Genomic DNA, 18,960 nt, shown 5'->3' with positions numbered 1-18,960 from the left:
TTACAGAGAGGAAGGGAGAGGGATAGAGAGTTAGAAACATCGATGAGAGAGAAACATCCCCCACTGGGGATGTGCCCGCAACCAAGGTACGTGCCCTTGGCCGGAATCAAACCTGGGACCCTTCAGTCCGCAGACCGACGCTCTATCCACTGAGCCAAACTGGTTAGGGCCTTTCCTACAATTTTTAAGAACACCTTGTTCATCTTTCACCAGGGACCTGCCAAGATGGGCCGTGTTCGCAACAAGATCGTGAAGAAGGCAGCCAAGGTCATCATCAAGAAATACTACATACACCTGGGAAACGACTTCCACACCAACAAGCATGTGTGTGAGGCGATCACCATTATCCCCAGCAAGAAGCTCCGAGCCCTGGCTGATGTGGCTCAGTTGGTTGACCGCCCTCCCATACACCAAAAGGTCATGGTTGGATCCAGGTCAGGGCATATACACATACCCAGGTTGTGGGTTTGATCCCTGGCTGGGGTACATATGGAGGCAACAGATAGAAGTTTCTCTCTCACATGGATGTTTCTCTCTCCCTCCCTCTCCCCCTTTCCCTTCTTCTCTCTCTAAAACCAACAAAGCGAGAAGAAGAAGAGAAGGAGGAGGAGGAGGAGGAGGAGGAGGAGGAGGAGGAGAAAAGAAGCAGCAGCTCCAAAACAAGATATCAGGCTATGTCCATCTGATGAAGTGGATTCAGAGAGGCCCCATGAGAGGTATCTCCATCATGCTGCAGGATAAGGAGAGAGAGAGGAGAGATAGTTTTGTTCCTGATGTCCCAGCACTGGATCAGAAGATCATTGAAGTTGATCCTGACACTAAGGAAATACTGAAGCTCTTGGACTTTGGCAGTCTGTCCAACCTGCAGGTCACTCAGCCTACAGTTGGGATTAATTTCAAAACACTGTTGCAGGTTCCCCAGTCCCTGGTAGGGGCGTGTGCAGGAGGCAACCAATCTAATCAATGTCTCTCTCTCAAATTGATGTTTCTCTCTCTCTCTCCCTCCTGCCCTTTCTCTTCTATTCTCTCTAGAAATCAATGGAAAAAAATATCCTCGGGTGAAGATTAAAAAATACATTTTTAAAATCCTCACCGGAAGATATTTTTCCATTTCTCCATTGACCAGGAATCGAGCCAGCCAATACTTTAACCATTGGGCTATACTGGCCAGGACTCATATACATATATGTGTGTGTGTGTGTGTGTGTGTGTGTATATACTAGAGGCCTGGTGCACGAATTCTTGCACCAGTGTGGTCCCTCGGCCTGGCCTGTGGGATTGGGCCAAAACTGGCTCTCCGACATCCCCTGAGGGGTATTGCCAGAGGGTGCAGGCCAGACCAAGGGACCCCACTGGTGCACGATCAGGGCTGGGGAGGGACTCGAGAGGTTGGCCAGCTGGAGAGGGACCATGAGAGGGCTCCAGGGCATGTCTGGCCCACCTCGCTCAGTCCTAATCGGACCCCAGCAGCAAGCTCACTTACCGATTGGAGCATCTTTGCCCTGGTGGTCAGTGCACATCATAGTGAGCAGTTGAGTGGCCTTAGCATATCATTAGCCTATTATGCTTTGATTGGTCAAACAGACAAATGGACGAACAGACACTTAGCATATTAGGCTTTTATTATATAGGATATATATATATATATATATATATATATCCTATATATATATTAATCCTCACTTGAGGATTTTTTTTTTTTAAAGAGAGGAAAGGAGAGAGAGAGAAACATCAATGTGAGAGAGAAACATCCATCAGTTGCTTCCCTTATATGCCCTGACTAGAAATCCAACCTGCTACCTATATGATGTACGGGATGACGCTACAACCAACTGAGCCGCCTGGCCAGGGCTCAAATATTTTTTAGTAAAAAACAAAATAAAGAATCCTAAAGCCAAGAGTCAGTTGCTTCCAAACTTTTGTATCCCTAAAACATATTGCAATGGTGTGTTTCCCAATATCATCCTTTATATAGGATTAAAACATTCATGTTCCTCTATTGTAGCATTATCACACCAAGTAATAGTTGGCAATCTGTGAGCTCCATGAGGGCAAGGACCTTAGCATATCAGGTTTGTATTTCTAGTATTTGCAAGTGCCCACCACAAAGGCGTTCAATAAATGCTACTGAATGATAAATGAAGACATAATCAATTTGTGGAATGATTGAAGATGGACTTTCCATGATATATTCAAGACTTGCATTTATAACATCTCACTCAATATTGCAGTTTTGAGGATTTTTTGATTTGCTGTGGTATCAGTGATACTGAATTAAAAATAAACTCCTCTGATAATGCTCTTGACCAAACCAAATTTAAATAGGAGGTCCATCTCAGAGACACAGTAAATCAGAAGAAGGATAGTAGCATTTTCTAGTCCAAATGCTCTTCCAGTTTGGCAGGTGGAGAACACAGGAAATGCACGTTCCATAAGATATGTGGAGCTATAGTCTAATCTATCCCTGTTTATGCTGAACTGGCAAATTCAAGGATACTAGGTAGAGATTCTGCAATTAGAAAGGCTCCCATGAGAGTTAATGCCATTTAACAGACTAGAAAGTCCAAGTGATAACAGGATTTGGATGATTTATGATACACAGAACAGTAAAGCCCAGAGCAAAATTCCTCAAGACTGTAGTTTTTCCAGTAATACTCATAAATGACCATGGGTGCAAATATCATTGTGGTGATATCAAAAACTCAGCAGATAGTTTTTAAATTAATGTTTATTTTATGTTACTGTGAACATTTACAAAATAACTGTTAAAGTCATTCTCAGTGGAAAAAGTACATCTAAAATATCATGTATAGCCTAGCTAGTGTTGCTCAGTGGTTGAGCCTTGACCTATGAACCAGGAAATCAAGGTTCAATTCCCGGTCAGGGCACTTGCCTGAGTTGCAACTCCAGGAGGTGTGAAGAGGCACCAATCAGTGATTTTCTCTCATCATTGATGTTTCTATATCTCTCCCTCCTTCTCCCTTCCTCTCTGAAATCAATAAAAATATATATTTTTAAATGTATACCAGAACAGCCCTAGCTGGTTTGGCTCAGTAGATAGAGGGTCGGCCTGCAGACTGAAGGGTCCGGGGTTTGATTCCGGTCAAGGGCACGTATCTTGGTTACAAGCTTGATCCCTCCCCTGGTCGGGGCATGTGCAGGAGACAACCAATCGATGTGTCTCTCACATCGGTGTTTCTCTCTGTCTCTGTCTCTCCCTCTCCCTTCCACTCTCTTTAAGATCAATGGAAAAATATCCTCAGGTGAGGATTAACAAAAAAACAAACAAACAAACAAACAAAAAGAATTGCCATAGGGGTTAGAGGCAGGTTAGAAGAGGTCAATGAAGGGGGGGGAAACATATGTAATACTTTCAACAATAAAGATTTTTTTTAAAAGAATTGCCATAAAGCAATATCAACAACAAATTTATCTCAAATTGCTGAAGTTCAATGACCAGCATAAAACACAGATCCTGGTAAAGAAGCAAAGATAGCATTTAAGCAGACTCTTTGAAAGTACTCTCATGTTCAAACATTTCCATTTAGATCATATCTAGCCAAAAAAAGGGAAGGCGGCGGGGGGACACAGTAATGCCATCAATGGACCACACAGCTTTGAAGGTGGTCTCCTAACAAAGTCAGAGGAGCCACCAATGTAAACATGGTATTTGAATGGAACATTCAAGCATGATGCTCTAGGACTGGGCTTTGTTCCTATGAAGTTGATATAAAGAGCAGCTCAGCTCCAATTGTGGCTCGCTCGCCAAGAGTCTTTTATTGCAGTGGTCATTATGCAAGGAGCTCTGTTTACTGACAAAGCCCACAAAGCTGGTAATTAACAGTTCCTATACCTATGAAATAACCATAAAGACCTGAATTCTACCCTTCACAGAAGTAGCCAACATCATTAGGTCTCAATTTCATATATCCACTTTCATTATGTATTCTCAAGATACAATGGTAATCATTCACTCAACATATATAATTGAAAGGTCTATGTTTTGCCTGACACTATTGTAGGTGTTAAGGATACAGAGGTGAATAAAGTAAGCTTACAAACTTACATTTTAGTGATGGGAGACAGACAATAAAAAAATAATTAAGCCCTAGCCAGTTTGGCTCAGTGGATAGGGTGTTGGCCTGCGGACTGAAAGGTCCCAGGTTCGATTCCAGTCAAGGGCACATGCCCGGGTTGTGGGCTCTATCCCCAGTGGGGGACACGGAGGAGGCAGCCGATTGATGATTCTCTGTCATCGTTGATGTTTCTATTTCTCTCTCCCTTCCTCTCTGAAATAAATAAAAATATTTTTAAAAAATAATTAAAGCCCTAGTCAGTGGTTCTCAACCTTCCTAATGCCGCGACCCTTTAATACAGTTCCTCATGTTGTGGTGACCCCCAACCTTAAAATTATTTTCGTTGCTACTTCATAACTGTAATTTTGCTACTGTTATGAATCGTAATGTAAATATCTGATATGCAGAATGTATTTTTATTGTTCGCGACCCACAGGTTGAGAACCACTGCGAGAGCATCTGCCTGCGTACTCAAGCGTCTCAGGTTCAATTCCGGTCAAGGGCACATGCCCGGGTTGTGGGCTCAATCCCCAGTAAGGGCGGTGCAGGAGGCAGCAGATCAATTATTCTCTCATCTATCTCTCTCTCCCTCTTCCTTCCTCTCTGAAATCAATAAAAATATACAAAAAAAAAATAAGTCAAATGATTCACTGGAGCAAAAGCAGGAAAGGGGAAAGAGAATGCCTGCGTTGAGCAGGGTTACAACTTTATACAGGACAATGAGGAAATATCTCAGTGAGAAGGGAATATCTGAGCAAAAACCAGAAGAAAGTGAGGGAGTGTATTAGCCAGCTCAGGCTGCCATAGGAAAACACAATAAACTGGGTGATTTAAACAACAGACATCTATTTTTTCACTGTTCTAGAGGCTGGAAATCTGAGATCAGGCTGTCAGCATGCTCAGGTTCTAATGAGAGCTCGCTTTCTGGCTTGTAGACCATAAACTTCTTGTTTTGTGTACTCACATGGCCTTTCCTTGATGAGTGTACATGGAGAGAGAGTGCTCCCTAGTCTCTTCTCATGTAGACACTAATACTACTAAAGCAAGGCCCCACCCTTATAACCTCATTCAACCTTAATTATCTTTATAAAATCCCTCTCTCCAAATAGTTTCATTGGGTCTTCAACATGTAAATATTTCAGTCTATAGCAGGGAGTGAGTAACGTAGATATCTGGGGGAAGAATATTTTAGGCAGAGTTTGGACCAGAGATATAAGTTAAGGAGTTGTCAGCTTATGGATGATATTTAAAGCCCTCCATTGGGCTGGATGAAATCACCAATAGAGTAAATGTAGAGAAGAGAAACAAATCCAAGATCTGAATCCTGGTGCACTCCAGTGAGGAGGAAGCAGCAAAGGAGACTGAGAAGGAGTAGCCAGTGAATGAGGTCCGAGAAGATCAGGAGAGTGTAGTATCCTGGAAGCCTAGTGAATAAAGCATAACATTTCAAGAAGGAGTGGGTGAGCCCTGGCCAGGTAGCTCAGTTGAGTGGAGTGTCCTCCAGATGCACCAAGGATGTGGTTCAATCTCCTTTCAGGACACATACGAGAAGCAACCAATGAATGCATAGATGAGTGAAACAATAGATGTTTTTTTCTCTCTCTCTAATCAATAAATTAAAATTTTTAGTTGTTTCCCATTAATAGTAATCATTCAAGCACCAATCCCTACACCAAGCATGTCAAACCCAGAGGCCAACATGGGCCAAATAAACAAGGTTTAAGTTTATGTGGGCTGCAAGAAAACAAAAGCTTCAATTTTCATAGAAATGTAAGTTTACTTTGATAGAGACATGCTGAATACAAAGGGTTGAATTAAATGAGTAATCGTTTACATAAAATAATAAAACATTTTCATAAAAATTAATATTTTTCTTGAACATTAACTTACCAGACACTGAATAACTGCACAAATTAATAAGTGTAACACAAATAAACCTATTGTTCTTGTTCTCCGAAAGCGAAATATTTCCTGTTGCGCACACGAAACAAGTCAGTACAAGACTAATCGGCTGCTAAAATATTTGCTGCTAGTATTAGTGGAGAGAAATGGTGCGCCTGTAAGGTAAATGAATGCAACACGATTATAGCAATCAGTTATTAACGAATGTTGTAGTTCATTATTAATAATTATGTATAACAGGATATTGTAAAAATTAAGTTACAAAATTTATGTTAAAATGTTTCTTACATACTGTAATATTGGCTGGGTCACAAAAATGTTGGTTGTGGGCTGCGAGTTTGACATGCTTGCTCTACCACCAGTAAGGTTGAAACCTCTTGTCTGTAAACTGTAGCAATAAGCATGATTTACCAACACTTGTGTCGCTGATGATGATGTACTTGAAGAGATATGCATACCCCATGGCTTTGCTGCTGGGTGCCAGGGCACACGGCTCCTCCTTCGGCTCCTCCTCTTCCTCCATGCCTCTCAACCTGACTGCTCTGGGTCTCCAAATGCCAAGCCTGCCCGTGGAAAACAGCAGCCAGGAGAGAGGAGCTGAGAAGCCGGACAAACGGACACCTGTGGAGCTGAGCCCAGTCGAACAATAACAATCAGGAGGATATTTTTTCCATTGACTTTTTAGAGAGAGTGGAAAGGAGAGGGAATGAAGAGGGTGAGGAGAGAGAGAAAGAACCATTGATCTGAGAGAGACACATCGATTGGTTGCCTCCTGCACCCGACCTGGATGGAGGGGACCAAACCTGCAACTGAGTTACAGGGGCAATCGGTGGGCAGGCCAATGCTCTAACCACTGAGTAATGCTGTCCAGGGAAATTCCTCCCTTTTTATTGAAAACATGCAAACATGCTCTAGTATCTTATTTCCATACTTAAAAAATTCTGGAAAATTTTAAAAAATACTTTTTGAGTATTTAAGGAAAGGTTTTAAAGGTATGCTACAAACCCACATAAATTCAACTATGTAAAAAAAAATTCTGCAGGGAAAAAATCACTATAAACAAAGTCAAAAAACATATTTGCAACTCATATGACAAATAGAGGGCTAACATGCTTGATATATTAAGAGTTCCAAAAATCAATAAAAAGACCAGCAATTCATTAGAAAAAATTATCAAAAGATAAGAGACAATTCAAAGAAAAAAATAAATACAAATAGCTTTTAAACTTTTGAGAATATATTCAACCTTACTCAAAAGAAGCAAAATACAAAATAAAAGAGACCATTTTTGGTGCAACATCAAGAGACCATTTTTCACTTACTAGATTGGTAAAGATAAAAAATGTGATAACACACTGTATAGGGAAACAGGCCTTCTCATCATTGCTTTTAGGACATATTTTTATACAAATTATAGAAGCATTTTGTTTCCATATCTATCAAATTTACAAATATACTTACCCTTTGACTCAGCAATATCCTACAGATATATTGTCACATGTGTGAAAAGACCTCTGTACAAAATTATTCATTGCAGCTTTATAATAGCAAAAGATTGGAAACCACTTAAATATTCATCAATAGAGATCAATAAGAGATTGAATAAGTAAATTAGGGTGTGACAACACAATACAACCATAAAAAAGCAGGGCCCTGGCCGGGTAGCTCAGTTAGAGCATCATCCTGATACACCTGGCAGATTTGATCCCCACTCAGGACACATACAAGAATCCTATCTAATAAAGAGGTAATATGCAAATTCACCATCACTCCAACACACAAGATGGCCACCCCCATGTGGTCAAAGATGGCTGCCCCCATGTGGACACAATATTGCCGGCAGAGGAGGGCAGCTGGGGGAGACCAGGCCTGCAGGGGAGGACGATTGGGGAGGACCCAGGCCAGCAGAGGAGGTTAGTTGGGGGCAGTTGGAGACTATCAGGCCAGCAGGGGAGGGCTGTTGGGGGTGACCAGGCCAGCAGGGGAGGGCAGTTAGGGGCAATCGGGCTGGCACTGGAGCAGTTAGGCATCGATCAGGCTGGCAGGGGAGTGGTTAGGGGGCAATCAGGCAGGCAGACAGGCAAGCGGTTGGGAGCCAGCAGTCCTGGATTGTGAGTCCCAGTGGGATCGGGCCTAAACGGGCAGTCGGACATCCCTTGAGGGGTCCCAGATTGGAGAAGGTGCAGGCTGGGCTGAGGGACACACACACACGTCCCCATGCATGAATTTTGTGCACCGGGTCTCTAGTTAACCAATAAGTGCATAAATAAGTGGAACAACAAATCGATGTTTCTCTCTCCCTCTCTTTCTCGCTCTCAAAATCCTTGGTCACTCCTCAGTCATCTTATTTGGATCCTTCTCTTCTACCTAATTTCTGAAGCTTGGCCCTAACCGGTTTGGCTCAGTGGATAGAGCGTCGGCCTGCGGACTGAAAGGTCCCAGGTTCGATTCTGGTCAAGGGCATGTACCTTGGTTGCGGGCACATCCCCAGTAGGAGGTGTGCAGGAGGCAGCTGGTCGATGTTTCTCTCTCATTGATGTTTCTGACTCTCTATCCCTCTCCATTCCTCTCTGTGAAAAATCAATAAAATATATATTTAAAAAAAAAAAAATTTCTGAAGCTTGGCTCTGCCTTTGGCACTTTTCTATTCTATCCAGACTTTGCCCTATGTGATCCCATCTAGTCCCATAGCTTTAAATACTGCCATTGACCAACCTCACTTCTCTTCCCTGAGTTCTCAGACTCATATTATACCAGTGATGGCGAACCTATGACACGCGTGTCAGAGGTGACACACAAACCCATTTTTTTGGTTGATTTTTCTTTGTTAAATGGTATTTAAATATATAAAATAAATATCAAAAATATAAGTCTTTGTTTTACTATGGTTGCAAATATCAAAAAATTTCTATATGTGACATGGCACCAGAGTTAAGTTAGGGTTTTTCAAAATGCTGACACACCGAACTCAAAAGGTTCTCCATCACTGTATTATACACTGGACAAATCTACTGGGATATCTATTAGGCATATCAAACTTAACATATCTAAAATAGAACTCTTGGTTTTTCTCCTTCAAACCTCTAGTTTAGTCTTCTCCAAGTGAGTAAAAGATTCTTTTGAATACTCATAATTTCTCAGGTCCCAAACCTAGGACATCTTTGATTCCTCTTTCCCTGATACCCATATGCAAACATCAACAAGTTCTTTCCCTTTTAACTTTTAAAATATAACCCACAGCTTATGCCCACAGCTTCCTAGTCTGAGGTATCATCATCTTTCTAGTGTGGTACTCATCTATTTGCTATTATTGGTGATTTAACATTTCTACCTCCCCAAATATACCATGAGATCTCAAAAACAGTACCCATATCTTAGTTATTTTTGTATTCTGTAAACAATACAATCATATAAATGTACTAGAGGTCTGGTGCATGAAAATTCATGCACTGGAGGGGGGTATCCCTCAGCCCGGCCTGCCCCCTCTCACAATCCAGGAGTCCTCAGTGGCGGGAGGTGACCTGGCGATCAGGGGAAGGTGATGCCCCATCGCACCTCTGCTGCTGCCACTGCCGGCAGCGCAAGCCTCGGGCGGCCCTGGGTGGCTGGGCAGCTGCCATCCGAGGCTTGCCTACACCTCGGGCGTCAGCTGGGCAGCCACCATCCAAGGCTTACCTGTGCCTCGGGCTGGCCCTGGGGGGCTGGGGGGCTGAGGGGACTGGGCACCGCCATCTTGTGGCTGTGGGTGCCGCCATCTTTGAGGACAGGGCAGTCAATTAGCATATTCCCTCCTTATTGGCTGTGGGGGCCACCATCTTCATGGCAGCGTGAGAGTCAATTAGCATATTCCCTTTTATTAGATAGGATTATTTATAGAATACAAAACTACAATACTACTACATTGTAAACAAAATGTAGTAGTATACACATACAATGGAATATTATTTCATCCTTAAAAAGTGAAGTACTGCTTGGCCAGCGTGGCTCAGTGGTTGAGCATCCACCTATAAACCAGGAGGTCATGGTTCGATTCCTGGTCAGGGCACATGCCTGGATTGCGGGCTCAGTCCCCAGTGTGGGGCATGCAGGAGGCAGCCGATTGATGATTCACTGTCATCATTGATGTTTCTATTTCCCTTCCTCTCTGAAATCAATAAAAATATATATTTTTAAAAGTGAAGTATTGACACATGCAACATAAACCTTGAAAACATTATGCTAAGTGAAATAATAAGACAGATGCAAAAGGACAAATATTATATGATTCCACTGATATGAGGTACCTAGAAGAGTCAAATTCATATGGCAAAAAGCAGTACCCATATCTTAGTTATTTTTGTATTCTGTTATATTACAGTGCTTGGTATACTGCTTAATTAACATTTGTTGAATGAGTAAATAAGTTATTGGAGAAATTAATGAGTAAATCATGACAAGTAAACCATGATTCAGCTCATAGCACCAATATCCAGTGTCTCCTGTCATTTTCTTGCATTTCTTTCCTGGAGAGGCTACATCTTTACAAAATCTCATTTAGTAGGTACTCAACAGGTTTTCTGTCCAGCATCCTATTTTCTGTGAACTGATTTCTTTATCTCTCACCACACTAAATTCACGTGATAATAGTAGTGGGCCCTTGGCAGCTAATTTGAATTTTTTAAATATTAAAAGACACTATTAACTAAATCAAGTGAAAGAAAAAGCCCTTGTATACAAAAGGCTAGTACCTTTAACATAAAAAAAAAAACCCCACACATATAAATTAACAAAATGATAAACAACCCAGCTAGGGAAACAATGGGCAAAGGATAAGAACAGGAAATTTATAAATGATGAAATATAAATGTCCAAAAAGACAGAAGGTGCTTAACTTCACTAGTAGTCAGGAATATACAAAATATTTTAACTGTAGTAAAATATACATAACATAAAATTTATCATTTTAGCCACTTTTAAGTGTATAGTTCAGTGGCATTAAGTACAAGTGCATTCACATTGTTGTGCAAACATTACTAATATCCACCTCCAGAACTATGTCATCATCCCAAATTGAAACTCTGAACCCATTAAGTGCAACTCCCCATCCTCTCCACCCCCAACCCTGGTAGCCATTATTCTATCTTCTGCTCCATGAATTTGACTCTTCTAGGTACCTCATACCAGTGGAATCATATAATATTTGTCCTTCTGCATATATCTTATTATTTCACTTAGCATAATGTTTTCAAGTTTCATCATGTTGTATGTGTCAGTAGTTCACTTTTTAAGGATGAATAATATTCCATTGTATGTGTATACTACCACATATTGTTTATCCACTCATCTGTCAGTAGACACATGGGTGCTTCCATCTTTTGGCTATTGTGAGTGTTGCTGCCATGAACACTGGTATACAAATATCTGCTTGGGTTTCTGCTTTCAATTCTTTTGAAATATAATATTCACAGATGTGCAATTGCTGAATTAAATGGTAATTCTATGTTTAATTTTTTGAGGAACCACTGAACTGTTTTCTAAAATATTGCTCCATTTTACATTCCCACCAGCTATCTATGAGAGTTTCAATTTTCCACATTCTCACCAACACTTGTTAATCTCTGTCTTTTTCATCATAGCTATCCTAGTGGATGTGAAATGACATCTCATTGTGGCTTTGGTTTGCATCTTCCTAATGAACAGTTATGCTGACCATCATTCATGTTCTTTTTTTTTTTTTTTTTTCATCATTCATGTTCTTACTAATCATTTATATATCTTCTTTGGAGAAATGTCTATTCAAATCCTTTACCCATTTTTAATTAGATTGTTTATTTTTTTGCCCTTGTTGAATTGTAAGACTTCTTTATGTGTTCTGGATTTTAATCTCTTATCAGATAATACTTAGAGGCCTGATGCACAAAATTCATGCATGGGTAGGGTCTCTAGGCCTGGTTGGCGATCAAGGCCAATCAGGGCCTTCCTTTGTTCTGTGCCACCCCATGGTGGTCAGTGCACGTCATAGTGAGCGGTCAAACTCCCGGTCAGTTGAACTCCTGTTAGCCTTTTATTATATAGGATGATTTGCAAATTCTTTTTTCTCTTTTGCAAATATTTTCTCCCATCTGTAGGTTGCCTTTTTTTTCTGTTGGTAGTGTTTTTAATGCACAAAAGTTTTTAATTTCGATGAAGTTCAATTAATCTGTTTTTTCCCTTTTGTTGCCTGAGCTTTTGGTGTCATACCAATATCATTGTCAAATCCAATGACATTACTTTTTTCCACTATTTTTTTCTTCTAAGAGTTTTATGGTTTTAGTTCTTATATTCAGGTCTTTGATCCATTTTCAGTTAATTTTTGTATATGATATGAAGAGTCCCGGCACATGGATATTCAGTTTCCCAATACTATTTGTTGAAAAGCATATCCTTTCCCATTGAAATGTTTTTGACATGCTTATTTAAAATCATTTGACTATATATACAAGGGTTTATTTCTGGATTCTCTCTTTTATTCTATTGGTCATGTTTGTTTTTATGCAATATAGACTTTTTAAGATACCATTTTTAACTCCCCAGATTGGCAATATATCAAAACATTAATAACATTTAGTAGTGGAAAGAACATGGGGAAATGAGAACTCTCATACATTACTGGGGGAAATGAGAATTGCTATAACATTTTTGGAAAGTAATGTGGCAGTATCTTTCACATTTTAATATAGTATATGGGATCTTTTATACAGAAATAAAATACTAGTATATAAGCATATGTGTACAAAGATATTTATTATGGCATCATTTGTAGTGGGAAGAGGCTGAACTGAAAAATACTTAGATAGCTACTCTCTCTGCATCTTTCTCTTCCTGGAGTCACACGCTTTCTCATCTCTGTTTCTGTCTGCATTTCTTCCTGGACTTGCATATAGATCAACAAGGTCACCAGATTTGAGTCTCTCTGACCTTACAAATTTCAGTGTTCACCACAGTCTCAGGCTAGAGTTTCCATTTTGTTCATTTACAAATCTGTGATGTTTTTTATGTCACTTTTTATAGTTTCTAGTTCTCTACCAAGGTTTTCAAGTTTGGCTTTTATTGCCTTGAACATAGTACACAGAATTGTTTTACAGTCTGTGTCGAATGATTGCAGCATATAGAATCCCTGTGGATCTGTTTCTATTATCTGTTATTTCTCCTCCTTACTCATGGTGTCTTGTTCCCTCAGGTGCCTGGTTATTTTTGTGTGGGACACTGTACTTGAAAAAATTTTTATCTAAATAACTTGAGGCCCAGAATATTTTTCTTCACAGAGGATTTTTATTTGTTCTTGCCATGAGCAATTAAAGCCAATTTAGTACAAGTTCAGGCCCTGAGATTTTTCTAGGCCACTTAGATATAAAGTCAGCCTGCAGTCTGTATGAGGTTTAGTTTAATTCTAGTGCTCCCTTACATCTAAAGTGCAGAGGGTAATATATCAGGGTCATCACTCTTTATGGGTTCTGAACCCCAACTTTTTTTCTTTTTTAAAAAAACAATTTTATTATTTATATATATATATGTATGTATGTATATATATATATATATATATATATATATATATATATATATAATTTATTTTTTTTACTGATTTGAGAGAGGAAGGGAGAAGGAGAGAGCGGTAGAAACATCAATGATGAGAGAAAATCATTGATCAGCTGCCTCCTGCACGCCCCCGCTGGGGATCGAGTCTGCAACCCAGGCATGTGCCCTTGACCGGAATCGAACCTGGGATCCTTTAGTCCGCAGGCAACACTCTATCCACTGAGCCAAGCCGGCCAGGGCCTGAACCCCAACTTTTATCCCTATAGGCTCTCAATGCTGCCAAAAGTGAAGCTTACATTCCTAGTCACTTCTTCTGAATCAGTATATGCCTCCAGACAAAAGCAGCTTGAGTGCCAAGCTCATCGCTCCAAACTCCTTACCTATCCAAAATCTTGGCCCAGTAATTCCTCACTAATTTGTTAGTTATTAGATGCTTTTAGATAATGCTTTTTATATTTCATCCAGCTTGTCTAGCTGTCTTCAGTAGGAGGGTTGACTTAAATTATATAGTCTAGCATTACTAACAGTGAAAGTCCATTTGGTTTATTTTATTCCTGCAGGAGAAAATCTCATTAGCTCCAGTCAGGAGCCCATTCCTGGTCTTGTGGCCAGGGATACAGGGTCATTCAATATATAATAGGCTTGAAGAGGACAGGTTCCTAAGAAGAGAATGTGAGCATAGAAGAAATTATTGGCATCTCAGAAAAACCAAATTACTTGCTGTTCTCTACATTTACCCTCCCATATCATATTTCTGTAATTTTTCATATGCTATCTCCTCAGCCAAATTTCTTCCCCTCCTGTTCACTAGGCAAACTCCTATTTCTTTTTCAAGACTTAACTCAAGTATTGTTACTGCATCTCAAAAACAAGCAAACAAATAAAAAAAACTCAGGCATGCTCTTTGTAATGTGCATAAACCTCTTCATAGCAATTATTCTATCTTTTAGGACAGAAATTGTGCCAAGAACAAGAACAGGAGAAAGAAAGAAACATTGATGTGATACATGCCCTGACTGGGGATTGAACCTGCAACCTAGGTATGTGCCCTGACTGGGAATCAAACCCACAACCTTTCAGTATATAGGATGATGCTCCATTCAACTGAGCCACACTGGCCAGACCTTCTCAGATCTTATGTTCATGATTCTATAAATTCCAACTCCCCAAAATAACTTATTTTGGTGGTTTGTCATTCACTGGGCCTTAACACTTACAAGAAACTTTTTTCCTTCCTTCTAAGAATAAATAATAGAGGTATGTTTTGAGAAAATCTTTTTGGAGGCAATATCCTAACTTCTTTTACTCTTACTAGGTTTCGTACTCTCAGATTCTGACTCTTTTCATTTTTTCTTTTTAATATATTTTTATTTATTTCAGAGAGGAAGGGAGAGGGGCAGAGAGATAGAAACATCAATGATGAGAGAGAATCATTGATCAGCTGCCTCCTGCACGTCCCCAACCCAGGTATGTGTCCTGACCGGGAGTTGAGCCAGTGACCTCTTTGTTCATGGGTCAATGCTCAACCCCTGAGCCACACTGGCTGGGCAAGTTTTACCTTTTAAATTTAAAGTGTACAATTCGGTAGTTTTGAGTATATTCACCAAGTTGTGCGAGCATAACCACTATCTAATTCCAGAACATTTTCATCATCACCTTCCAAAAGAAACCTAGTATCTGTTAGCAACGATGCTCCATTTTTCCCTCCCCCTAGCCTCTGGTGACCACTAACCTACTTTCTGTCTCTATGGATTTACTCAGGACATTTCATATACATGGAATCATACAATATGTGGCTTTTTGTGACTGGTTTCTTACACACAGCTAATGCTTTCAAGTTTCATCCACGTTATAGCAACTATCAGTACTTCAGTACTTTATTCCTTTTTATTTCTGAATAATATTCCATTGTATGGATATACCATATTTTGTTTATCTATCATCAGTTCAGACACTTTTTGCTATTATGAATATTGATGCCACAAACGTTCATTACAAGTTTTTGTGTAAACGAAGTTAATTAATACAGAATGACTAATTAATGTGCTAATTATGCATTAATTAACACAGAAGTAATAGAATGTGGTAAGCATCATGTAGTGGATTTTTATTTGTTTTGGCTGCCCAGCATCTATTCCTCCTTCTTCTTAGTAACAATACCCATATTCTCTTTTTTTCTAAATATTTTTAATTGATTTTTAGAGAGAGAGGAAGGGAGAGGGAGAGAGAGAAACATCAATGTAAGAGCAAAACACCAATCAGCTGTCTCCTGCACACCCCCTACCAGAGATGGAGCCTGCAACCCAGGCATGTGCCCTAAAATTGAACCGGCAACCTTCTGGTGCACTGGACAATGCCCAACCAACTGAGCTACACCGGTCAGGGAAATATCTATATTCTCTTATAAGGACACTTCCAAGAAAGCTGACTTCACACCAAATCCAGGGTAGACCCTATTTAGGTTAAGATCAGCATATCCTACCTCCATGAATATTGATTAGTTTAGCGATGGGCAAGTGACCTTAATTCAGGCCAATGAGATATGAAATGACCTTTGCTAGGCTTCTGGAAAAGATGCTTTTTTGTTGTTCTGAAGTAGCTTCCTTGAAAGATGTTCTCTTCCTACTAGAGATGAGGGAAGCACATGTAGCTTTCCTAGAAACTGTTACAGCCATATTGAGACCAAGAAGCAAACTGTACAAAATCAACTATTTTAGAAGAAACCAGCTCTTCGGAAACATCACTGAGCCTCAACAATGAGGACCAAACTTCACCTAAATTTTCAGTTGATGACTAGTAAATTCCCTTAATTGCTTAAACCAGTTTGAGGTAAGTTTTCTGTTGCTTACAATCAAAAGATTACATCAGAATATTAACAAAAACTAAATTTTTATAGCACTTTATAATGTAACTCTGAGCTATGTGAATTCAACGGTGAACACATGGGATACTGTCTGTAGAAATCATGAAAGGTTTCATGTAGAAAGTGACATCTGAATTACAACTTGCAATTTAGAAGGTATTTACTAAATATGCTAGGTTAAAGAAAATTAAGCAGATTTCTTTTATTGGAGACCTCAGAGACTTTAATATATTCACTCATTTCATATCCATAACATGAATTATGAATATATCCAAGAGAGGAATATAATATCCAGTGTTTCCCAAATTTATTTCACCCTGAACACCTGGTAGTATCTTAAGGAATCCTGCTGACTTCAGAAACACTGGTATGTATAGTGTGTTAATGGATGGCTAGAAAAGATTAAGACCATCTTGGCCCACTTTTTAGGAAGTTTGCATGAAGGTTAGGGCATTTGAGAGAAATTTAAAGCAACTGGTAAACCCTGAACAAGTAGAATAGATCTTGGTAGCTTCTTGACCAAGTCAAGTTTATCAGCTAAGCTCTGTAGTCAAGAAGAAATCAGAAAGGCTAGTCATTAATGGTAAATCATTCTTTTTTTTTTTTTTTCCCAGTTGATCAGCAGCCTAGCCAGGTTCTCTAGCCAGGTTAGTTTTTTTGTTGTTGTTGTTTTTTAGAACCCAACTGGATTTTATTTGACATGGAACACAATAGGACTGCAGGAGTAGCAAACTGAAAAGACAAAGCGGAAAAGACCCAATTCTAACTTACAATTAAGTAACAGGAGGGCAAGTCATTAAATGAATAACAAAACAGTTGAGCTTGATGGAGAATATTCTTTTTCTAGTGCCCATACTTTTGGAATTCCCACTCTCTGTTGTCCAGCGGACACACGTGCCGTGTTTTGAGCCAGCGAGAGATGCAGTGGAAGTGAAAAGCATGATTACAGACTCCCCACGCAAAGGGGCACTCTTCAGAAGTGGCAGCCGCCTGGTTCGCCTGACATTCTATGCAAAGATCCATAATGTGGTTCCTGCAGATGGCACAGTTATCAACCTCAGTGTCCCAGGCCCAGAGGGCTACTGCTGTCCACTTTTCCACTTCAAAGCGCTTCTTGCCCGCGCCGCTGTTGGCGTCGCTCAGGGTATCCACATCCATCGCTGCGGCCATTCTGGAAACACACGGTCTCAGGTTCGGCAAATCATTCTTTAAACTTTATCTTTAAGGCTCTTTTTAATTTTTTTCTGGAATCCTGGAGCAAATTCAACAAATAAAAGAAAATAAGTATTAGTAAAATAAGTTAAAGTGACACACGTAAAAACGTATTGCCTGCGGTATTTGTAGGAAATACCTGCAGAATAGAGGCATGAGTAATGAGCAACTGACTCCTTTGACAAGGTAGTTGGTGATGCACTTGTCACATCTCAGTTTCACTACATAATTGTAAATGTACCCTGAAATAAATACCACATCTTTTCAGCTCTAGCTATCATATAGGAACAATTGATAGCTGGAGAAAACTGCAATTTATAGTTGATAAAATTAGAGAATTAAAGGTTGTTACTTTACTAAGACAGAACCATTAAGTCTCTAAAACCCATTTACAAAAATTGATAGTAACTCCATTTACCCCAGCTGAAGGAGTCAGTGAATAGAGCATCGGCCTGCGGACCAAAGGGTCCTGGGTTCCATTCTGGTCAAGGGCATGTACCTTGGTTGCAGGCTCCTCCCCAGCCTGGGCCCAGGGCTTGTGCAGGAGGCAACCAATCAATGTGTTTCTCTCACATCGATGTTTCTCTCTGTCTTTCCCTTTCTCTCCCATTCTCTCTAAAAATCAATGGGAAAATATCCTTAGGTGAAGATTTTAAAAAAGAATAAATAAATAAACCCAAATACTATTTCTAGAAGAGCTACATGGTAGAAAGAAGAAAATACAAACGCTGATCTTTTCTCTTTAAGAGTAAAGGCTTCACTGACTCTTATATGCATCAGCCAGTGCTTATCCAAATTCTAGGCTGAAATAGTATCTTATATACAGCACACCTATCAATAGAAGGCCAATTTGTCCCAAAGCAAGAAAAGCACACAAAACCAAATTCCTGGGCAGCAAAATGCAAATACTGACAAAATAAGCGGTTTACAGGGAACTTCTTATCAACAGCTAAGTATTTAAAGGTAGAGAAAACCTGAGATACTCCTCAAGGCCCCAGATTGATACACCAAACATTCACCCCAGGTTTGCTACTTAGTGACTGAGTCTCTAGCTGAACTATCTTAAAAAGACGTAAGCTCCACAGGCATGACTCAGTGGTTGAGTGTCAACCTCTGAACCAGGAGGTCATGGTTTGATTCCTGGTCAAGTTATATGCCTGGGTTTCAGGCTCAATACCCAATGTGGGCCTGCAGGAGGCAGCTGACCAATGATTCTCTCTCATCATTGATGTTTCTATTTCTCTCTCCCTCTTCTTTCCTCTCTAAAATCAATAAAAATATATCTTTTAAAAAGAAAAATAATATGCCCTGACTGGTTTGGCTCAGTGGATAGAGTGTCGGCCTGCGGACCAA

At 39.9% G+C, this 18,960-nt stretch overlaps 1 protein-coding gene and 1 pseudogene across 1 annotated transcript; one reads left to right on the top strand and one right to left on the bottom strand.

The window, feature by feature from the left end:
• Window positions 1-225: 225 nt before the first annotated feature.
• Window positions 226-13,849, top strand: LOC139001563 (small ribosomal subunit protein eS17-like). The gene is made up of 3 exons (XM_070403069.1): window positions 226-378; window positions 653-928; window positions 13,799-13,849. Exons 1-3 carry the CDS (start codon window positions 226-228, stop codon window positions 13,847-13,849), a joined length of 480 nt encoding a protein of 159 aa, XP_070259170.1.
• Window positions 13,612-18,960, bottom strand: part of LOC139001674 (E3 ubiquitin-protein ligase RBX1 pseudogene) — an 18,194-nt pseudogene continuing 12,845 nt past the window's right edge.

Source organism: Myotis yumanensis, unplaced genomic scaffold (assembly GCF_028538775.1).
Source record: "Myotis yumanensis isolate MYYU_CA2020_CCGP unplaced genomic scaffold, mMyoYum1.0.hap1 SCAF_2, whole genome shotgun sequence".
Taxonomy (NCBI): Eukaryota; Metazoa; Chordata; class Mammalia; order Chiroptera; family Vespertilionidae; genus Myotis; species Myotis yumanensis.
This window is presented reverse-complemented; position numbering and strand designations above follow the sequence as displayed.

Bases quoted from the DNA above. Each gene is read 5' to 3' on its own strand.
- LOC139001563 (XM_070403069.1), top strand. From the start codon at position 226: ATGGGCCGTGTTCGCAACAAGATCGTGAAGAAGGCAGCCAAGGTCATC. The intron at 379-652 runs GTGGCTCAGTTG...AAGAAGCAGCAG, and splicing joins AGCTCCGAGCCCTGGCTGAT to CTCCAAAACAAGATATCAGG. The intron at 929-13,798 runs GTAGGGGCGTGT...TTATCCCTATAG, and splicing joins TGCAGGTTCCCCAGTCCCTG to GCTCTCAATGCTGCCAAAAG.